The sequence below is a fragment of the Lethenteron reissneri genome, chromosome 8, assembly GCF_015708825.2.
Source record: "Lethenteron reissneri isolate LAM-NWPU_2019-01 chromosome 8, ASM1570882v1, whole genome shotgun sequence".
Taxonomy (NCBI): domain Eukaryota; kingdom Metazoa; phylum Chordata; class Hyperoartia; order Petromyzontiformes; family Petromyzontidae; genus Lethenteron; species Lethenteron reissneri.
The window spans coordinates 10,466,416-10,490,592 of record NC_083786.1 but is presented as its reverse complement, the minus strand read 5'-3'; the positions used below and the strand labels follow the sequence as shown (position 1 = coordinate 10,490,592).

General features: G+C 41.0%; 2 protein-coding genes across 3 annotated transcripts in view; both read right to left on the bottom strand.

The window, feature by feature from the left end:
• Positions 1–1,067: 1,067 nt before the first annotated feature.
• Positions 1,068–6,203, bottom strand: AP2S1 (adaptor related protein complex 2 subunit sigma 1). The gene is made up of 5 exons (XM_061579932.1): positions 6,053–6,203; positions 4,318–4,467; positions 3,779–3,892; positions 3,594–3,653; positions 1,068–3,023 (listed from the first exon to the last, which is right to left on the bottom strand). Exons 1-5 carry the CDS (start codon positions 6,053–6,055, stop codon positions 2,922–2,924), a joined length of 429 nt encoding a protein of 142 aa, XP_061435916.1. The 5' UTR covers positions 6,056–6,203; the 3' UTR covers positions 1,068–2,921.
• Positions 6,204–9,899: 3,696 nt separating this feature from the next.
• SPRED2 (sprouty related EVH1 domain containing 2) overlaps positions 9,900–24,177 on the bottom strand; it is a 33,131-nt gene continuing 18,853 nt past the window's right edge. For both annotated transcript variants that reach the window (XM_061579917.1, XM_061579919.1), the window contains exons 5-6: positions 19,709–19,855; positions 9,900–16,108 (exon numbers count right to left, since the gene is read on the bottom strand). In XM_061579917.1, coding sequence (XP_061435901.1) covers positions 15,449–16,108; positions 19,709–19,855 — 807 coding nt within the window. In that variant the 3' untranslated portion in view covers positions 9,900–15,448. The remainder of the gene's footprint in view (positions 16,109–19,708; positions 19,856–24,177) is intronic.

Genomic DNA, 24,177 nt, shown 5'->3' with positions numbered 1-24,177 from the left:
TAATTGCCGATCAGGCCGGCGAGACAGAGGTCCTAGCCGGTTAATATTGATGTAGGACGTCCAAGGTTGTTGGTTGTCTGTTTTGATTCGTGCTCAGGCCAAAACGCGCTGCTTTGAATGCCTCCGCTGGGAATTAATGTACATTACGCATTTCACTTCTGACTTAAATGTGCATTCCCTTGTCAGTTTAGCATTACAGCCCAGGCTGAAATAACACTTGGTACTACAGGACTGACCGCACTACACAGCCCGATAATGGACAGAAATTAAAGTTTAATTGAGTGCGAAGTGCACAGCAACCAAGACGGGGTTTTTTGGGGGGTTTTGTGACAAAATAAAAACGTTTAAGTCAGCCACACTGCAATAGTATCTAGAATTTCTGATTTAAGGATGTTTTGACATTATCGTGAACTATTAAATCCATGCAACGGATTTTTTTAAACGTTTTTTACATAAATTAATTACGCAACAGATCCGTAGATTAACGTAACGTTACCCACAATAGTTGTAAACACAACGGCTTATTACATTTGACCTTTCACATGGGGGGTATTTTTCCCCCAAAAGTATATTAGTGTGGGTTTCTTTGAGAAATGCACAATAAAAGAACAATGGGAATTCGAGTTGCCTGTACTTTGGGGCTTGTACAATAAACGTCGCAGGAAATGCGGACCATTTCCCGCTATTGTACTATTGGGATTTTGTCCATTCTGTCCATGCAAATGCTGACGTATTGAAAAAATAACCGTTTGCTATTAAACGACAATACATGTTACACTTCCTTATTTTTTTTACAATGCTTCATGGTCACTTGTAACTTGTGTTGAGGTCACTTACCAGAAATATGAGGGGCATGTAAGCAGTAAACTTGGGATTTGTCTTCTCATTTAAGCTGTCTTACGGTTAAAACAAGAAACAAAATAATAATTTGCAACAAACACTATCGTTCTTAAGTTCAATGAAATCTGTTGATGTGAATCCTAAAGTACATACACATCTTTGTTAGAAGTTGAAAAACTACTTAGATAAATTTCCACACCACAGTGAATAACACAGACACAGAAAAGTGCGTACGTACATTTTTTTAATACGTTTTAAGTCCACAGATGTTGAAATGGTAAAAGACAGAGTACATTTAGTTACATTAAACAATTACCACATCCACTCCAATTATTTCATTAATCAAAAACATCACCATCATACACTGTTGATTTAAAAAGGATATGTTGATAATTTGTCTCTCAAAGGTAAGGAGAACTTTCATGCAATAAGGTTTATAAAACTAAAATTAACGGTGCATTACAGGTTTTTCTATCAGTAACACTAAATGCCATATATTCGGTAAATCAATACTTAAAGTTAAATACAAATTGGTCACTTTTTTGACATTCAGAACATTTACAGACATGTATTACTGTTTAGTGAATTTCATTAGCCATGTTGTCGGCATTTGTGGAATGGTTTCCTCACGTCAGAAATTAATGGAAACATAATTGACCGCTTGAAAACATAACTTTATATTTTGTTAAGCACATTCACAAATTAACAACCCAGTATGGCAGGTTTCAAAAAAAAAGTTAACAGACTGTACGAGGAATTTAAGTGTTTCTATACGGTATGCTTAAGTGCAAGGGTGTGATTCCAGTTTAAATAGTTAAATTTGCAAGATACACTATTTTCTTTACAAAGTCTCTTTTAAACCAACGCAGCAATCAGTGATAAATCACAGCAGTAATACAGCAATTGTATTTTTGAAAATTAATTTAAAATCACTGGTTTGCATTGCTTTAAATAAAGAATTTGAAAAAGGGTTGACTTGATTTTCATAAAGTGGTTTTCTTGAAAATGTATTTTCATTGTATGCTGAATATGAAAAGAAATATAACACTTCCGTGTGATCGAAACTTCTAACCTAAACGCCATCCTATTTTTTACAATTGTGCCACCAATTATATTCCAATTGCGGGGAAAGGAGTCAATCACGTCAAAACAGGTAGCACTTTAGTAACTTTTTACCGACAGCAGTGACATCTCTATCAATAAAGGTCCAACAGGCGACGCCATGGAAATCTATTCGGTGACTCCCCTTTTGATAACTCGGCTAGCTGAGAGCATTCCTTCACCTTGTGCACAGCGAATTCCAAAACCATCCATGATCCGATGAATGTTTAAAAAATATACCACACCAGGTCTGAGCTCAGCCAAGTTACGCTGAAGTTTAATCCATCAGTATTTTTTGTTTGTTTAGTTAACGGTGACTGCAATAGGTCTGTTGCTGAACAAAGAATAATGAGAATCTGCTTCAAGCTTAGATAGCTGCTTGGGGTGTTAATCCTGCATATCTGCAGCGCTTCCTCAGATTTTTTTTCTGGACATGGGCATTCACTCCTTTGGCCAACTACCACTCATCGCGTTAACATGATGCCTACGTGTGTGCTGTATCATCAACTATGCACTGCGGAAACCTTCACATCAGCTTAATGATTTAACATGTACAGTTGCGCTGAAGGAACGTTTATAAGCGTAAAGTCACCTTCGTTGGTGAAACACACACACAATTTTACAATTTGTAACAAAAAAATGTGTAAGCTATATAATATTCCAGCTAAGATTCATACACAGCTTACGGCGCTACAATTTTCCTTGCAACCGGGAATTGAGGTAATTGTGACGCTTCAACACGTCACCGTTCAATAAAGCAAACGATTCACGTGAACATCACAACTGCAGCTCGATTATTCAACTATGCACCGATCATATCATCCTTGCTGAAATCAATCTAAACTGTGGGGAAACCATTACCTCGACTCCTGAACACAATAGCGGGTTATTTATATATATATATATGTAAATGCTGTCCCGACATTTGCCTTCTGTGATGTTACACGCGAGGAAGGTAAACTTATGCCGGGCACTGGTCTTTACTCCAGTGACTGCAACATCAGCAGCTGCTTGAGCACCTTCGTCTGGCTCGTCTCCCTTATCTCCCCGGCAAGGAACATCTCATCCACCACCGTGTATACCTGCAGCGGAACAGCGGCAACAAAATTACAAGGGGGAAGTGGACAAGCTCGAATACAATGGGGGTGGAGATCTCGCGGGGAAAATAAAGACACAAGGACAATACTGGAATGGGGGTGAGTGGGGGGGGCACTTGGCTGGCTGCTCTTTAGTATCCTATGATTTTCCACATCATCAAAACTCAATAAATGCAGGGACAACACTACTGAGCAAGAAACAAAAACTTTTATGAGTAAATCCTATGGGATATATTTTCCAATTTTCTGCAATTTTCAAGCCAAAAATTTGTTTTTGGCAACGCGTGTTTTTAATACACTCCAGAGAGTGAAATGTTTATGACCCAACAGAGTGTGTGTGTGTTCGCATGTGAGTATGCACAAAGGGCAAATACAACCATGGTTGCTAGTGGGAAGTTGGATACTTTAAAGCACAATCTCATGCATTTGTTTTTACAAAATGTTCATTTTTTTATGTTTTAAAAAGGCTGTTCTCGTTCACTCAGACAAGAACCGATGTTAAACAATCAGAAACAAAAGAAAAGAACAGTGTGGAACAATTCAAAGAACACATACCTTGTAGAAATTGAAAACAAGGTCCAATTCACATACATTATGAAAATATTCATTCAGCACCTGAAATAAAAAGGATCGTGTTATTATAAACGAGTGAGATTTGTATCTACAACACAATAAAATACATATAAAAAAGGCAAACTGCATAATAATTTGGATGTTTTCAGCGTGACAAAAAAACATACCTCCACAAAATTGTGTATGGCTTCCAAGTAAGCCAAATTGTTGTCATTTACATCCACACATATACAGAAGTAGAGACCAGCATAGCGACGGTAAACAATCTTGAAGTTACGAAACTGTTAAAGACAGAAAAGGCATAACAATGTTATAATGTCCTAGAATAGCTATGCTGTACAAATAAGTATGCATGAGCTCATTAACCTAGCTCCAAAAAAAATCTGCACTAACCAGCATGGTTATAATCGCCAAACATTCCTTCATCCAGCATTGGATTGCCAAACATCTGCAAACTACTTTTTTGTATTAATATAACCCTCATGTTAATGAACTCCCAAATATACACAATAAAGCACAAATGTAAAAAAATACGATTTTACAGGTGAGAATTACATCGCTGTTAAATTGTAACAAAAAAGTTTAAATTTTCAAAAAGAACTAAATCATTGTAAAAGTGGGTCAGGTCACACAGTGCTCTATGAACCCATACAGGAGCATCGTCTGTCTAATACAGAGATGAAGAGGTGTGTTGCTGGTCTGTCACCTCAACAAAGTTGGTGTGCTTGGCGTCGCGCACTGTCACCACCGCGTGCACCTCCTCAATCAGCTTCTGCTTTTCGTCATCATCGAACTGCATGTACCACTTTGCCAAGCGCGTCTTGCCTGCTCGGTTCTGAATCAAAATGAAGCGAATCTGTGGAGACAAAGGGTAATATGTTCGATGTTAAGCTCACCGCCGAAAGGGGTTTTCTGGATGATGGTAAAATGTTACATTTCATATACGAGTAAATGCATTTATATAGTTTAAAATAAAAGTATTTCCACTACAAAGGGGAGGCTTTATGATTATTGTAAAAATATCTAAAATTATAATTGTTCATTCAGACAACTTAACAATGCACCTAGCCATTTCTAGACTTAAAGGTAGACTTTCAGGAGGGTTCTGCATTGGGGTTTTTGACCTGTTGATTTTAAAGTGTTTATCATCCGAAGGAAAAGTCAGCGTACCTTAAGAAAACCTGACCACTCATACGAGGGAAGATTTTCAACAATGGATGCACTTTTAAAAAATGTGTCAGTTTTGTTGCCAGATAAAAGGGTAAAAAAACAATTATCATATTTTGCTACTGGCAAAGAATGTTCCAATGGAATGGATGCACTTGCTAAACTTCCATTTAGGGACTTTAAGTTGACAGATGAACAGTTTAAAACTGCTAATTGCAAAGTTTACAATGACCAGACCACCGCGTTATAGAGCGTTTAAAGCCCAAAAATTCCTGACACTGGCAGCCATGCAACAATACGTCCCCCTTGTTATTCGAAAGCGACTGTCAGGTTAATGTTGATGCAACATTCATTTCGATAAATGTACCCGATGCAAAAGTAACGTGAACATACAGTATGCACGTGAACCTGTACAATAATCTAAGCGTACAGAGTATTAGCGCGACCAAAATAATACATATTAATAGATGGGTCGTTAGTGTATGACTGTCAGCCATTCAACCTCAGGCAAAAATGGTGATTGAAATGACAAAATTTCATTTTAGGCAAATTCCAATACGGCTGTAAAAAAAAAATCCACTAAAATAACGAACGAAACTAAATGTGTTGGCGCTGTTAATGCATTTGAAGGCGCAATCTCTTAACGACTGGGTAGTAAATCCTTCAACACGACAGTGGCTACCAGAGAACGCTACCAGAGAACGCGCCTATTCGCGTTCTCTGGTAGCGGTAACGACTCATGTGATGCTCTTGCATGTGTACGTGTATGTGTGTGTGCACCGCTGCAACATAGTCCCTTCACTTGAACAGCAATCCCGCTGTTAATATAGTCGTCGTTTTGGAATTGGCGAAAACCCATTCGAGTGTAGCAGGACCGTCCCCAGACACTTGAGAATCAGTAAGGATTCCCTGCATAAACGATGCCGCTATAACAGTATCACGTATCTTAAACCTACAAATGGTAGGTGGGGTTCACGAGAGCGCATACAATCAACACACTTTCCCCCACATTGAATAACATAAAACAGCCCCCTTGTTTTATCCGGTGAAATCTCAAGACACCGGGCGGTCACACCCACGCCTACCCCTTCGGCTGCTTCTCGCTGCCCGTCGTGGCGGCGCCGAGGGCGGCGGAGAAACCAGGCAAGGCAGGCTGCGCCTCGAGGCCTCAACTCGCAAAGCGACGGAGCGCGCGTGGCAAGCACACGACAATCATTGGCGAGAGTCAGACGACCTCGGTCAAGCGAAGAGGCAAGCGTTTGCAAACATCGTACCATTGTGAAACGTCCTGCGGTCGTTCCAACTTCAACTTCGCCGAGCGTAAGTGCCGCCGACTTGCCGCTGTACAACCGGAAGTCCGCGCGCGTGACGTCGCGTCACTTCCGGTCTTGCGAGGGCGGGGCTGCGTGGTTCCGCGGTCACGTGGCCCTCGATTCGATTTCTCCAGAGACGACTTCCAGTATCGATTCCATTCCAGCCGATGGATTATTGACGTTTCCTTAACAATTTTGTGAACCGGGGCAGTTACAAAAAAATGTGCAAAAACAAATATATATCGGTGACATTCAAGCCCAATTTATAGAATCAGTGCGGGCGAAGGGGGCGCGAGAATTGTCGTTCATCACGCAATTCTTCACGGTTCTTAGGTTTTTCACGCACGCCACATGGCTTTTGCGTTGCTGTTACAAGCCACGCACGCAATGCCCATTGTCAACGGGGATGTTGCTCGCGCGGGAGGCGCCGTGTGGACGGCCACTCAGATCCATGCTGTGCCCACCGAGGCGTTAAAATGTGCGGCCACAAAGCACCCATTTCAAACCTTTAAAACAGCCGGCACCAGCAGCTTTCCTCGCTCTTTTTTTTAATCATATTGGTGATCGCTTGTGTTGCGATCGAAACGTCGTACTGTTAGGTTTTTTCGGTAAAGTCACGTAGGTAAAAAAATAATAATAATAAATGAAAATAACTACATTTTATTTTGTTAATTTTGTTATTTTATTTTAACCTTCGATTTAAAGCTTTTTTCGATTTAAAGCTTTCGTGACTGCAGGGATTCATCTTCTTGGTTCTTTCGGTAAAGTCACGTAGAAGGGAAGTAATAAAATAATAAAACCGAAAGACCCAAGAATATAAGGCGAAAGTCACAGCGAGGCACATGCCCTCTGGTGGACATGTATGGACACAGCAGCCTTTTGATGAGCGCTGTTGCCCAGCCACCGCATGCCCAAGCAGCCTCTGTTTGGCCGGATAGAGGGGGACCAAAACGGGCACTGCACGGGCTCGAGAAGAGATGAGATCGCTGATGCGGTACGGAAGGCTGTGGAGCTGAGTGGACTTGCCGATGACCGGCACCAGCGGTGTCAAGATCGGCCTCTGTGGAGGAGGAGGCTGGTGAAGGACGCTGCTGGGCAATTAGAGGCAGTCGCCCTCCAGCAACAACAACGGAGGGCAGAGGAGTGACGCTCACAACAACGAGCGGAACGCCGGGCGATTAAAATACAGAAAAAGTTGGCACAGCAGTTGGGTGCATTTGCCAGTCATCTCAGTGAACCCATGGCACCTGGATATGTTTCGCTTGACCTGTCAACGAGCTTTCGACACTTTACGTGGCCTCAAAGTGCACCTGGCCTGGCACGTGCGCCGTGGAGACGTCACCGCCGGCCACCTCGTGGCGAATGGCAGCTGCTGTTGTTGAGTGAGCGGTAGTTGTAGCGGCTAGCGCACTGCAATAACCAACCCAGTTCAATTCCCGCTCACGGCCAATACCAGCGACGATTATCTGAACTGGTCTTTGAGCCATCACGAGGTCGACTCCACCTCAAATGAGTACCTGGAGAGACAAAGGCGGTCGAGAGTGGTGCTGGCCTTCATAGGTACTCGCTAATTGACCCTGCTGCCGCTGCTGCATTGCTTGAGTTGACCAGTCTCAAATCGAGTTCTAGATTTTAGCTGTGACGGTCCCACCTGAAGACGGAGACTTGTGTTGCCTCCGGAACGTCGTGATTTAATTGATTTATTTTCATTTATTCTTTTATTTTTATTATTTTTACCGACGTGGCTTTACCGAAAAAACCTAAGAGTCACAAATCGATGTATCATATTGGGCTCGCGGAATTGGGGCTACATGGTTGGGCAGCAGAGGGCAGTGAAGCAACCTCCATCGTTGTACCGTCACTTTAACGCCTCCACGTGCATGGCACCCCGCATTCGTAAATCGAGGGAATTCCTCTATTCAGGGATGGTCTCCAGTTATCCCATTCAGCATTTCTAATAATTCTAAACCACACTGAAATGTGACCGAGAGGCAGCAAAAACACAATTTACTATTTGCAAAACTGATCTGAATCTGCAATGTTGACTTAAACTTGAAGATACATCTTTTTGCAGTCATGCTTGTTGTAGTACAGTCTTGCCTACGATGTCGCTTGCCGTGAAATGGTCACAAATGCAAAACTGATAAAAAAAAAAGCAAAACACTTGATTCGTATTCTTGGTTCTTTCGGTAAAGTCACGTGGAAGGGAAATAATAACATTATAAAAATAAAACTATAAAATTCTCACGACGTTTCGATTGCAGCACAAGCAATCATAATCGAGTGTGAAAACCACAGCAAGAAAATTTGAAAAACAGTGGCGTTTTTTTCCATATTTCCTTCTACGTGACTTTACCGAAAGAACCAATAATATGAATCCCTGCAGTCACGAAAGCTTTAAATCGAAACTTGATTCGTAATTGAAAATTTTCGTCAGATCACGCGAGTACAATGTCAATGTGTGTATTGTACCCTCCACCCAACAGGCAAATAAAGTTACCACGTGAACGAGCGCGTTATTATTGCTACAGCACACCGATACGTTGAAGAGCAATCCACAACGCATAACTTAATTGTAAAATAATATTGAACTTTTTGTTAACGAGATTTTACTTGACTCGTGCGGAGGTGCGTGAACAAGACATTTGCACTGTACAAGATCCGACCCAAAATTAATTAATCACAATCAATGATTAACATTGGTTGTGAAAGCCTACATGTTAAATTCAAATAAGACTTGTTGCTGTTTTTAACTTCATAAATAGTGTCTGTCAAAAGGTATTTAACCCAGAACTCGAATGAATGTATGCAGTGAAGAATTAAAGTGTATGGTCATTCATCATAAGAACTTGTCTATTCTAACTTTATTTGGTTATTCAGTCATATCTGAATAAAGTGAGAATATTAATGGTAATCGAGGCTGCAGAAACCTCAAATCTATCCACTGCTGGATGAAGCCCTGACTAGGTCCTCAGTAATTCCTGATGACACAATCTATCTCGCTCCCACGGATCAACTAATCACTAACCCTCCACGGTTGATTGCCCTCTGTCGTAAGTAAATCTCCGTTGTATATAACGCCCTCTGTATAGCCAACCATGCTAATTGGAGGTCGGGGAAAGGATATAAATGTCGATATTTACCAACAAATTCAGTAATTATTGAAATTCTTACCATATGTATTTTACTGTGGCTTACATGGTCTTCGTAATGTTATTGTAATATGGAAACTGAAATAATAAATATTGTTTGCAATGGGACCGCCATTACGCCTGGATATTGCAGACTATAACATTGTATTTCATTCAGTGGCAAGTGATAGTCATCTAAGCTCTCACAAATCAAGTCCTTACTAATATATAAATGAAAGAAGAAAAACACTATGGTGGAACAGCTACTCTGAGATTGAAAAAGAAACAACATACAAATCAGGAGGATTGCAGCAAGCAGATCTCTCACCAAGGCTATTTAGTGACGTAACTTTTTTTCCCTCCAGAAAATTAATTGGATAAAGAATTGAATATAAATGGAGAAAAAATTAACCATCAGGTTTGCAGATGGCATAGGTATTACAACCAAGAGAAATTAACTACAGGAGATAATTTATAAACTTAAATGTTGCAAAGTCTGGGCTAAAGAAATTAAAGCATAGCAAAAAGGCACGTACATGTTCAATGAACAAAATCAATCGTTGGAGGACCACTACTGGAAAACACAATGGTGTATGTATGTATATACACGCCTTTGGCAATCAATAAAGATGGGCAGGGATTCGATTATACAATAAAGAGGTGAGCAAGAGCAGGTTAAATTGAATTTAATAATGAAAATCAATACAGCAATGTGCCTAAAAAGGAGCATTTTCAATCGGTTGATATTGCCCGATATGACACAGATTGGAAAATTGGAAACTGACAAAGTAGATGAAACTAAAATATGTATACAAAAATGCATGGAGAGATGCATGCTGGGAATTTAAAAAAAAAACACAGAATGAGGAAAACATTTAATCACAGAACAAATGTAAATTAAGACACCGACTGGTAAAAAAAGTGATCTTGGGTAGCACACATCGTTAGAAGGAATGATGGCTAAGAGGAGACTGGTGGTGGAATGACAGCCAAAAGAGAGGACACCCAGGAAGATGAGCAACAGAGATGAAGCGATGAGATTAGCGCTCGTGCAAAAGCGAGATAATAGCATCACAAGAACATAAAAGACGGCAATGACTTGGGAGGGCCTTCATCCAGCAGTGGCTTGACCATGGCTGTTGATGACCGAGTTGTAATATGTAGTATTAGGCAACTCAAATACTAATTATTCATTTATTTTAGCAATGGCACTGACAGCAAGGCATTATACTAGACAGTAACACGTATTTCTGGACGAAAATGTACACAATTCACAATGACTCAACCTGTGACCTGCAAGAATATTCTTTCTTTCAATGAAATGCTGCCTATATGGCAAGCAAATGCATTTACATATCAGCACCTTTCATTTCTGCAGAGCATGTTCTGTGAGCTTAATATAGTGTAGCATAGAAAATAATTAACTTAATGCTACAGATAAAAGTGCTTTACTATACGGTACTTTTAAAATTAAAGTCATATACCATAGCTACAAGAAATGCAAAGGTAAATCAGAATGTCATTTAGGAATAGTGGAACAAGCACGACCAAACATAAAAAGTATACTTGAGTTTACAACGAAAAACCTTAACATTAAATCAAAACTGTGTTCAAGTAAATATATTTTCTTAAAATATAGCCAATTACATGACTCGGAAATAATGTTACAAATGCAAATAAACAGGACAAGTGTACCTTCATATCGACAAAAATGTACGGATTCATATAGAATGAACTCTCCTGTGCTTAATATGCAGCGGTGTCAAAAACTTTATAGTGTACCATTATTCAGGAACATTTTTCATTTTGCAAAGTGTTCGGATTTTTTTCCCTTTAACTCACCAAGTGCGATTGGCCAAATTCAACAATTGTTTACAGACATTAACATTTCCATGCTCTAAAGGAATTTTTTGTCGTTGCTTTTATTACACGTAAAATAGTTTGTTTTACAAAATCATGGTAATGGCATAAACGATGTCTGACACTGACAGTGGTCACCTCGCTTTAGACCGAACCAAATAACAAGTGGACTTAGAAACACTACATTTTGGCAAAGAGAAATCCTCAGTTAAAGCCAATAAATCCGATCCCTAAATAAAGTAGTAATGGCTGGAAGAAACTAGAGCAAGAACAATTTTAATTAAAAAATGTTAGAGGCCACTGTTGTTCATTTTACGAAAGTAAAATAATTTTAATTTCCACAAAAACAATATTCAACCGCTTTGCCTCTTTAAAATGTTTCCGACATCACATTAGATCAGACCAGTTAAACAAAGTGCCAGAGAAAATATCCACAAACATTGAATTCCTCTGAATGAAATGTTTTGTTTTGGCGTACAGTACTCTTACCGCAATATATTTTAGTACAACGAAAAATATGCTTCGAGTTGAAGATAATTTTGGGCATTCCGAACGGGTTAAATTTGGAAAATGGTGAAAACAACTTTGGATACGAGAGCTGCATACAAAGCCAAATGCTTTCTTGAATATTAACAAGTTATCAAGGTCTCATTGACAAGCCACCTAACCATCTCAAAGCAGATGATCGACAGACATTAACCCGAAAATGTAAGGCTTTGTTTTGTATGCATTTACATCAATTCATGTCGGTTTTAATTTATTTATACAAATGTAATCTCAACTACCAATATTGCAAAGAGTAAAGTTCAACACGTTTATGATTTTTATCTCATGAATCTTAATAGGAAATAAAAAGCCAAAACTAGTGGGGTTTTCTTTGCATTATATGTTAATGTGTGCAATGATGCAGAACAATAACACTACAAAATGCGTACCAATATGGTGTCGGGGTATACTGAGAACCAAATGCTATGTTCCTAACATTCACTCCAACGTGGCAGCCTAGCACACGTTAACTTTCGGTAAAATCACAACTAGGCCCACCCAATTGACATAGCAACTCTTTTGGGGAAAGCATAAAATGACACGTGTCAAAACGTTTAAAAAGTTAGTGTACTATTCCGTTTTATTTATTCAACCTTTAATAATGGTATCACCCGCCCATGCATTGACCTGCCGACTGGTAATAACATCCCAAAGCTGGTGGCCAGACTGTGAACTTTGCCAAAGCTTCAATATGCAAGGTTGGTTATTAACATCCTGCTCGAACCATAGCCATTAAACCGAGGAAACTTGGAAGATAAGACCGCAATGCCTCTGTCCAATTCCAAAAAGGTGACTCGGCTCGTATTCAAGTATGGTATTGGTCAGTTTGAAAGAGATTTTAGCTGCAAGTAAATAACAGAAAAGCATGCATTTTACTCAATTAGTAACCCGATGAAGTTCCTCATTTTGACCGCACCTGCACGCAAAACTGTTGTCTGCAGAATATAGCAAAGCACAAAAGTGTCTTGAAACTCATTGGTGAGCGCCTGCTACTCGGTTCTTGCGGGGCACGGTTAAGCCACATCGCCAAAAGTCAAGCAGTTGAATGGAGAGAGAACGCCTGAGCGGACATGCACACGTGTAGGGATGCACCACCCACCGAGTGTTTCACAAGCTGCCAAATTGGAGTGAATTCAAGCAGTTACAATAGTTTGAGCCTGCACCCAATGCAATGAAATGCAAATTGTACCACTGTGAAATAAACCATATACATAAACAAATAAGGTAGTTAAATAAGTGGTTATAATAACCAAAGCATTTTACTTGCATTACTTGATTTTTGTATGATGGAATGGATTTAAATAAAACAACCCGAATATGGCATTGCTTATAACCAGAAGCCATTCAGGATTAATCTGGCATCGTACACACGTAAATGCTTTTAAACATTTTCTAAGCATATTAAGGCCGCTCCATCCACCTGTGCACACACGTCGAGCCGCTACTGAAAACATCTGCCTTATAGTAGTTCAGTTTTATTTTTTAAAATGATGGTTTTGTCTCACTTTGGGTAGTTGGCATCAACACATGTTAACCATAGCCGACGCTCGTAGATTGTCAATTTAATAAAATGTCACGAATAAAGTTACCCACAGTATGGACATGAAGTTTTCAGTAAACCCTTTTAAAAGAAACGTGTTGCATACAAGTTGGTAAAAAATAATAATGGTTAAATATAAACAAACGTGTGTACAAGGCCTTTGATGCCACCGATTGGAATATCCATTTTCAAAAAACCCGTAGGATCACTGGGAATAATAGAATAATATTAATTACTTATTAATATTCCAATGTACAACTACAAAAGCATACACGTAAATATATAATCAACAAAGCAAAACATGTGGCATTATAAATGTTTTCAGACCTTAACCTAAGTCTTTAATATACATACCAGTTTCCATATGTAACAAAACAATGTGGAATATGAAACACTATTATAATGTACAGCAATAAAAATGATATTAAGTGTTTGCAGGATTAACAAAAGCATATTCATTAACAACAAAAGACTTAAATGTAGTCCAGCTGCTACTAGATTTATAAGACAGTTTGTGTATAGAAAAATAAAACCAAAGTAATAATCATATTTACAGTCCCTGAAAAAAGAATGTACAGCTTCATTACATGCAAAATCATATTCATTAACTCACACAGCACAGATGAACAAAGGCATTCAGTTTCATGCGTACACATATCAAGTGGAATAAACCGCAACAGACAGCTGTGCTTGGTGTACAAGGAGGTTATGAGTTAACAATACTTACGACTAATGGCAATTGTAATTTATTTTGCCAATAATTATATAAAATAAAACATGAACCTCAGAATGCAGGGAATGGCACTTCATCGAAGTTAAAGTGTTGTACAAGTTACATATGCCAGCGCAGCTAAAAATATCATACATTTTATTAATACCTCTAATTTCTATGGAAACTATTGGACTTTTTTTCTGCTCATGTTTTTATAGCAACTATGTAAAAAAGGAATTTTTTTTAGAAACACATTAAGTGATATTGTTTTTGTTGGTGGCGTTCAAGTCAAGCTTTGAGTGTTTAAATAACAAAAGTGGAAACCCTAGCTGTACGCACTTTTGTAAACAAGCCATATTTTTGTTTCTGGGACGGACTTTGAACAAAGCACCACTTGAAGCGCGGCACCACTGGCCTCATTCTATGCCACCACACCACCCACGGCTGCTCGACCGTGGACTGCTGTGGCATGCGCACAAGCCTCAAAACGTGCATCGCCAGGTTCACACGTCTGCGCACCTCAAAAAAGCCAAATGTTGAAACCAGAGTTGTGTGCCGCCTTCCGCAACATTCATCGGTGGATGACGCGTCATGGCATGTATGGTGCTTGACGCTCAAAAAGCTGATTAGTGTTGGGTTTTTTCTCTTCCCCGCAATGAAAGGTGAACAGAGAGAGAAACAGAAAATCAGTTCCTGTAACTTTCTTTAAGGTTATAAAAACTCAATAAATTTTAATTACATATTAGTCCCAATATTATTATTATTCATGATTGATGTTCTGAGCAACACGCACGTAATACTTGATGTGCAACTTGCCTTTAAATGGCATCTTTAGTTGTTTTTCTCAACATCAAGATATTGCAAAGTCATCAAGCATCAACAATTACATTTTCACTATCAAGATACAACCTTAATGAAAAGTTACGTCATTTAGTTTAAAGATGCCCAGCTTTGACAATGATAGAAATAAAAATGTACTTACATTTTCCATGGTTTTTATAAGGACAATTGTAATTTTAATACTGTTTCATTTTTCAGGTCAAGAACAACCGGTTGACGTGTTCAACATTACCATTAAAGACGTAAAGTGCAGTACACTGTTCCAATATTATAGTACTACCAGGGTTGATTATCTCACAATTTCAAGCACACATCAACATTAAAAAGGCCACAAGATTTTGCTTTCTTCATCATAACGATTCAAATCAAACTCGGTTCATACAAGTGTCTGATGTTACTATGTTGCACCCGCTAATTGGGATAAACTGGTTGAGTTTTTTTTTTAATCAGCGACAAGTCAACATTAATGATTTGTAAACCCAATCAAATGTCCCTTTCATCTTCTGCCATGTGACGTGGCGCTTCGCAATAATGACTAAGGCGACGTTTGTTCACACATACAGGTCCAGTTAAAGTTGGGGTCGAGAGGCCTAGTCCGTAGTTTCAATCCACACGGGTAGTTTTTCTTTATTCATCCCGATTTAATTCCCCCAAGGGCTTTGCAGAAGGTGGAGCCGGACATTCCGCAAAAAAAAAAAAGTTTGTCTCTCTCTCCCCGAGCCGCTCTATTAAATCACTGCCCTGTGCTTGCCTCCACAGCAACCACATGCCACCCCGCAATTGTAGCAGCCCCTCAGCGGCAGGTAGCAGCACATACAGGGCGCGAGCAGGGACAGGCCGGCCAGCACAAACCAGCGCTGGCAGACACGCCCATCGCCATCTCCGTCGCACGAGCACGGGTCCGAGAAGTCCCCCTCTGGGTCCGACATGCAGTGGTAGAGCACCGTCTCGGCCAGCCACAGGCAGCTGGCACGCTCCACGCAAACGCGGGCGCGGTCGGGTGCGTCGGCGCAACGGCGCGCCCGTCCCGGCCGCGACGGGTCGAAGAGCTCGCCGCAGTAGATGCAGCGAGCGCGCTCGCCGCTCGGCTCCCCCGGGTCCCAGCGGTGGCCCCGCCGTGGCTGGTTGCGCACCACCCGGAGCTTGTTCTCGAGGCGGTAAGCGTCGACGTAGGGGTACGTGTACTCGTGCTTCTTGTGGTGGTGGTGGTGATCGGCGGCAGAGGGCGACTTGTCAAAGGTGACGTAGGAGCCGGCGCCGGCGTCGGCGTCGAGTTCGCGGCGGCACACGGCGGTGTGGCGGTAGTCCTCGTAGCCGCTTCGCAACCAGCGCTCCTCCAGGGGATTGATCCTCTCGATGAGGTCACTCTCGTCAAAGCTGACTACCTTCTGCTCTCACGGGCAATGGCGAAGAGGATAAACAGACAAAGGCAGGAAAGGCAATGTGAATTAACCGTGGCACACCCACACAGGCCACGGAAGACGTTTTTCATTTGAATGCGTACAACAGACACGAGATGTGCACCTTTTGAAACCTGCCTCGGGGAATGTGTGGACTGTAAATCCTGAGACGTGAGAAACGAGTGATTTTTCATTTGCAGACCAAGCCGTGTAAGGCAATTTTTTTTATGGAGGGGAATAAACGCGAGAGAATGCAATGCGTTTAAAGACCCTTCTGAATCTAATATGAAAAGTTCTCATTCTATCGGAAGTTGATTGGATTTCCTGTTCAAAAGATTGCAGCTTTATCAACGTAATTTCTGAAAGTTCCCAGCAGGTGGCAAACCAAATGCATGGAGCGTATACAATGTGCTTGCACACATGCAAAATACATTAGTGTTCCGAACGGGTCCACAGGAAATGGTCGTCACAGACGCACTCTGGAAAATAGGTTTGGTTTACAAAACTAAACATCAGCATACACAGGAGGAAAATGGTAATTTCCTTCAGCATCAAACAACGTTAATTATTAAACCGTGTGTTTATTCCGTTTTCCAAACAAGAAATCTAACAATGGTTGGCGTTTGTTAGGAGAAGCCCCGTGCATATTTTACAGATTGGAAATGACAACGGCGTGCGGCTTCCGAATAAGCAAAGGGAGATTACTAAACGTACGCAGCAGGTTTTATAAATAAAAAAAGACTGCCAAGGACAACGGACGTGCCCCAGTACAGTGGTTTTTTTTTGCAGGTGCACTCGGATTAGTCAAACCTGTCACCCTGTTTACCAAGTAACCCCCCGTGAGACCGTGCATGTGGCCGCTCTTCCGAGAACGTTTACTGACAATGCGCAAGCCCCCTTTCCTTTTCCAGGTGAAATAACTTACAAGCTATTAGGGCCAGCCGTTTCCCTCTTTAAGTTCTACCGTTCTGAACATGCCAGAGGGCAACTGGCACCATTTCCCAGTTGTACTTTCAATCAGAGGAATCTTACATTGCAATAATTAGAGCGTTATTACATATACACCGCACAAATGTTCAAGTGTATAAAGATTGTTTCGTGCGTATAAAGCTGACAATATTAGCAAATAGTTTCTGTGCAACACGTTCAGAAATATACATTGTGTTGAATATCTGCGTTTATATGTTTGTCATGCATAACAAGAGGTCGCTGAACAAAAGTAAATAATTGTTGGAAGGACTCCGTTAGAAGAAAACGCAGCATAAAATGTGAAACTAGGGAAATTGCTGAATGAGGATTTGGGGAATTTTTTTTTTTACGAGATAAATAAATAAAGATGAAGGTGAACAAGAGCAGAGTTTAGCGTCTTTGGAAAATTGAATGTCATCATGAAAAGCAGCACATCCTTGTGCCTGTAAAAGAAAGTTTTTAATCATTGCATATTACCTGCTATGACATGGACCACAAATGCAGACACTGACAAAGAGAGCAAAAGCTGAAAAAACATGCAGAGAAGCGTGGGGAGATGCATGCCTGGAATTTCACTTGGAGACAGAGAGAGAAACAGATGAATCGGAGAAGACACACAAGTCGGATACATTATCCGTCAACGATAGTGGGCTTGGGTAAGGACCTATCACGAGAAGGAATAATGGCCGATGGATAAGACTGTATGCTGAACTTCTACACAGTATGTAGCCAACGATGCTAAATCAGAGGTGCGGGGGAAGGACAACAAACTAAACACAAAAAGCAGTTGTACAAAATGAGTTTTCAATCTAGATGTCACAGTGCATAGCCTCCAGTGGCTTCCTAATATCAAAAGAGCATTCCAGACAGCCACAGAAGCGCATCTGAATGCGAGCGATGCAGTGACGATCTTTTGTTCGATGGTTGAGTAAAAAGCCGCTGCAAGGATGACTGGAGTTTGCGTGACAGAATGGTATTATTCAAGAAAGAACAAGCTGGGAAGGACAACCGCCGCAAAGATGGCATAGCGAGACGAGGTCTTGTGCAGGAGTGAAGTGCATTGTGGTTTTACGAGAGCATGAGGAATTCCACTGGCCTGCGGAGGCCTTCATCAAACAGTGGAAAGGGAATGGCTACGCTTGTCAACAATGAAGCCTGAACAAATGTAAAATTGCTCACGGACAACTCGAACACCTCTCTCTTTAATGTAGCAGACAACGTAGCTTAAAAAAGGTAAACATCTTCTTGGTTCTTTTGGTAAAGTCACGTAGAAGGGAAATAATGAAATAATAAAAATACTACATAATAAAATACAATTCTCACGACGTTTCGACCACAACGCATTATTATTTCCCTTCTACGTGACTTTACCGAAAGAACCAAGAAAATGAATCCCTGCAGTCACGAAAGCTTTAAATCGAAAGGTAAACATCTTTGCACGTCCACACCTCCCCAGCTGCGAATGGCTCAACAATGCCACCGATGTTCATCCGGTCGCGGTTGGAATGAAGGGTACGATGAGTCATAAAACCAAGTGGGGACTGAATGAAAACTTTAGGGGGCGTTAATCTAAGCCCAGCATTCCGGTATTAAAATAACACTTGAGAAGCTGACTTTTTGAGGGTCTTCAAAAGAAACCCCACTTTGGTTACGACACCGCATGTCACAGCCACATAACATGGCTAATTTAGCGGTGGGGTGCCCAAGCATTTTATCCATAATGGGTTATATCGCGTACATTTTCAATGTGTCGTTAAACCCACCACCACCTGACACCGCCAACTCGTCGGGTTTGTCACGTACACAAAACGTGCCAAATTGCCACTACTTCAGCACACCGGTGTGCTGGAGAGTAAACCCACTCAACATTTATAATTAGAGTACGACATTTCGCTGGTGATCACAACCAGCTTCATCAGCAGGCGATAGCCATAATTGTGAAGAAGTCCTCCTCCTGAAGAACCCCATTATTTCCATGAAGACATTTAGTCCATTTACAGCTTGAAATGTTACATGCAATTGTAAAGGTTAAGGAAAAAAAACACGACTGAATTCAACAAATACCACAAGGCAATTCGGGAAACATGCGATCCAATGCAAAAGGAGTGACTAAACTGGAACTGCCTGGCACGTGACGTTTCTGCACAGCACGGAGATTTCAGCCACGCAACAAGTCAGCATCGCTTCGCAAAACTGAGCTTCGGGGGAGTGCGCTTCAATTATTTTAATTTATGGGTACATGGTATATTTCAAGGACACACCATATCAACTAAACTATTTTTTATTTTATCAGGCAAGGCCCACTAAGCTATATAGATTTTTTTCAGAAGCGACTTAGCCACAAATGACAGCTCAACGAAGTGGCTTATTGCGTGCAAATTTTAAGGAGCCAAATACTCTAAACACATCGATTCTAAATTTGTAAAAACCGGAGGACCCGGAAAAAAATCCATGCGACCACGAGGAGAGCGAACCCGCAAATTCCAAATATATAGCAGCAAGCGTTAGGGTGTGGATCGAACCCACGACCCTCCCGCATACCAGGCGAGGTAGTTAACATCTCGCCACCGCGGCGCCCAGTGCAGGAGGAGGACTGGGTGAGCAACAGTTGAGACGGACCTGCACAACGCGCTCCGAAGGCAGCTGCACCATGTGGCGGTAGTCCTCGTGCGCGGGCCGCACCAGACAGCGGCCCCGGCACGGCTCGACGGGCCTCGGCGGTGGTGGCTCCCTGCGACTGGATGCCGATGAGCTGTCGGTCGCCGTCTGCCACGCCAAAACGAAGCAACGCCGCGAAGAATTAGCACGGGCGCCGACCCTAGTAACAAATGCAAGTCCCGTCAAGGATTTTGCTCAAACTTGGTCCCGACAATGTATGTTCTCATGACTTTGCTTGGATGGAAATTATATAATATTGCTGGCAACGGACCACTTTAAATACCTGACCTACATAAATGCGGCTGAGCCTTGTTTTCTTTCCGTGAAATGTCCCACTCTCGAGGCACACAGGGAAAAAAATGTACGATCATTCTTTGGAGTCTAAGGAATGATCATGATTTGTCTTGCCTCTGTGAACATGTGGGAACATGTCCTGCACATTTGATTTAAAAAGAGCTCCTTTGTCTGATGCTTTAATGTAAAAGTTTGCGGTCAGCAATTTCATGCAGGTGTGAAGATTAAGCGATATTTTAACAGATTAAAATAAATTATAAGACTTTTTCCTGCAGGCTGCAGCATTTCAAAAATGTAACTGCCACAGTAGTCAGGTCCACTCTGTGCCCCGTATGACAGCATTAAGCTTATAGGTTCAAGTTCAGAACAGGATCTTCTAAGTTTATTTGGTTCAACATGAAAAAGCACTGGAATGTTGACACATGGTAAAGTCCACCAGGGGATCAAACATAACTCTGAATGAACTTACGGCATTGACCTGCTGCCTTCTAACCCCCCCCCCCCCCCCCACAAATATTAAGCCACTACAAAGATCACATCAGGCAGATGAGACTGCAAATTAAGCACAAGTCACCAATTTGTTCCAAAGATGAGACTAGTTACCCATCAGCTGGTGAGAAATTTAAAAGAAGCATTAAAAATAAAACAATACAGCATTGTAGTCCCAATGGAAAGAAAAGTTAAACTTGCAAATACAAAGACCTTCAATTCGCACAAAATGTTCTCTTTTTAGGCAATGTTGCTATTTTCTTGGCATGCTATGGTAATTACTCTCCGTCGTGTTTGGAACACCTGTCTGCCATCGCCGTTAATTCCCAGGGCTAAAGGTTACACTAAGAATTTCAGAAGTGTGGAAAGAGCGAGGTCAGCTGAATGTAGCCTATGGATTTGTATTAGAAAGTGATGCCAACTTTCAGAATGACAAAATATCAGAAAATTTGACTAATTTTAGATATCTGTAAATTGGAATTTGCTTTAAATATCTGAAACGTATAATGCATGGCAAATGTTTAAACAAATTATCAATAAATACACAGACAGCTATCATATCTATGCCTTGGGTGACAAGTGCAAAGTTCTATTAGTTTTTTTTTTACATGAAATGTATGTTGTTGTTTTTAAACAAATGTTGCAACAAAGTTGGCTAAACTACCCACAGGAAATGGATAGCAAGAGCAAAAGAGTTGTAACAAAATATTTAATATTATGTTAACAACAAACCTTTTTTCTTATCAACACACTGCAACAGCCACGATGTTCACTCTGCAAAAGTATGACTAATGTGTGGTGGGAGGTCAACAAATAAAACACAGAAGCAATGGGCACGTTTAACAAACGTCGAATTCAGCTCTTGAGCAACTGTGAAAATTAGGGAAACACCCACCCAGAGTATGTCACGGAGTGGAAGTTTAACATTTTTTTTTACATTTTCCAGCTGACGGTCTGCAAGAGCACATTTTGCCACGTTAAACGTCAGAACGGCACTATGAAATGAGTTTGGACTTTAGAGAATCTAAGTGTTTCTATTGGCGATGCCAATACTGTACCAAGCGCCGAGGCCCAAACAGCTGCCCTGCAGCCTTTTCTAATGCATTCAGCATGTGAGCTATGCAGGCAGAAAAATGTAAACACAAATAGGCCCCGATTGAACAAAAAACTGCTCACTTTAATGTGCCCTACCCTATTGCCAATCCCCTTTAAACTTCATTACCCGTGTTTGTGACATGTTAAGTAGGGTGCACTTCCCGTGAACAGTAGAAAAGGGGCTATGGCTGGATGCAATTTAAACAATACAAATAATGAGTTTTACTTTAAACAAAAGTTGGCGAAAATATATTTTCACAGAGAGGTCAAAATAGTGTTGTAGATATTCCCTCCCTCCACCCCACCTCCATTGATACAGAATCGAAACAACAAAAAAACATCGCTTTTAAAATCATCAATGAATGGATGGAATGCTCTTGGGGCAATGTTTACTTGACAGCTGAAATCCTACCGGTCTGTATGGTGTTACGAGTGAGGCACCGCCAAATGTGTAAGCTGCAATCAACCCCACTTTGTGACGACTAGTCACCCTGGCGCCTAGTTGTGTGTGTGTGTGTGCGCGTGTGTTATTTGCACACATGTACGTGTGTGCGCGTGCAAACCAGACTTTCTCACGTAAGAATAAACGAAGGAGATTCTACGACATCGGTGGCTTGTAGCCAGGAACACAAGGAAATGCTGCTTTGTAATGTGCAAGTTTAAACCAGTGCGATGCGATTAAATAACTCATACCGCTATAGGGTGAACAATATCCTACAGTGCTGGGTAGGCAACTTCCATCTTTTTACCAAAGCGCATTTTGATTTGGCAAATATAAAACCTGTACGGTCAAGTACACCCAGATGTCATGAGCAAAACACCCCCCCCCCCCTTGTCTTCCTTGAGCCTGAGAACCGAGCGAAAAGACTGCGGCAAACGAATTGCAAAACCAACAGAGCGGAAGCACCAGCTTCCACACCGCCGCCGACAACCTTACGCAAGAGGCAACTTCCAAGAGGCAAGCAGCAGAGGCAGTGGTTCCTTTTTTTTGAAGGAGCAGACGGCAATTTGCAGATCCTCTTAGATTTAACATTCCTCACAAAAACCTGCGTTAGGCATCAGGCGTTTTTTCCCCGTCCACCCCACCACCACCACATATTATTTACATTGCCATGGCCTGTAATGTGGATAATGGCACAGGCTTTAATGATGCAGTGCAAGAAGTCAGTGGGTTTAGTGTGCACATGTTTTAGAAGGGAGTCGAAAAACCAGCAAAGCACACTTTTGCCAGTGCCGGCAGAATGGATTACAGTTGTAGGGAGAACACTGTTTTTGTGTATACTGCGGGACGGAAATTCTTGCGGCAATCATTTGTAACGTAATCGAAAATTGCAACCCAGTTGTTTGCACAATTGGCGAGTGGTGACTTTCCTCGAGTTCAATGACAATTGGCCCTCCTTACCGCCTAGGTTACGCAATGGCTCCTTAGCCAAGGGCAAAGAGCAAGGCAGTGGAACACCTACCACAGCGACTAGGCAATGTTTACACTGTACACATAAAGCCTATGAACAAGCAAACTCCATATGCTCGAAAACACACATCTTCCTGGCAAGATATGGCTGATATTTTTGAGATGCCGTGTACTTCTTATGGTGTGAAAGGCTACGTAAAAGATTAGCATAACATGCGAGTAATAAATGTGAGCTTAAATGTAAAAATAAATAAGAAAAATTGCTGCCAGTGACATTATCGAGCTAGAAAACTCATTTGAACGGTATGAAGTTTTCTAATGATAGTTTATTAAAGTGGCTAGGCAAGGCCCAACAATAATACAATGATCCCTTTGTTTTACCTCCTCAAAATAACGATTACCTGTGAATGTTTTAATGACAACATCAAAAAGAGTTTGGCATTAGAAGTACCCCCTTCTTTGGGGCTTGAGCCTACTGAATTTTTCCACCAATCCCACATAATTACAAAATGAAAGCCAGATGTGCAGGGAAAAATATCAAGTAAAAAAAAATCATGAGCTTCAAAATGTTAAAACAATGTCCTAGTCTTTGCTTCTAGTCCAATGGTATTTTTTATAACCTTGAAAAAGGAGGGGGAAAAAAATGCCAAACTAAGAAAGCTAAATATGCACAAACAAATTAATCATAAGAAAACAAAATGAGAGTATTGGTCGGTTATTTATTTACAAGTTATGTTTGAGACTTGGCATCTATACTTGTGTGCAATTTTGCTAATTCCATGCCCAACCCAGGCTTTGTACAGTTATTGTGTTTTCCATAAGGTCTACATTCGGCTTGTATGAGCACATAAAACAAATGTATAAAGTATCGCTCATATGTTTAAGCCGACTACCATGGCAGGATTTAACACACGCATACTGTACACGTTGCCATTTCATTTCAGTTACTGGAAAAATTTGGTCGCAAAAGCAGAGATGTTTTGTACATCTGTGCGAAAGAGAAATAATTTGAAAGCAGGATGTGATTTTTAAATGTGATGGGAATGAGGCCAAGTGGAAAAGCATGGAAAATATAGAAATATACTTCATGCCCCAAGTCAGTGGAGGGCTGTTGCAAGCAGAAAGGTTAACATTTAACAAG

Excerpts from the sequence above, each read along its gene's own strand:
- AP2S1 (XM_061579932.1), bottom strand. Across the intron at positions 3,893-4,317 it reads AGCACACCAACTTTGTTGAG|TTTCGTAACTTCAAGATTGT; the intron begins GTGACAGACCAG and ends TGTCTTTAACAG. Across the intron at positions 3,024-3,593 it reads TTGTTTTCAATTTCTACAAG|GTATACACGGTGGTGGATGA; the intron begins GTATGTGTTCTT and ends GTTCCGCTGCAG.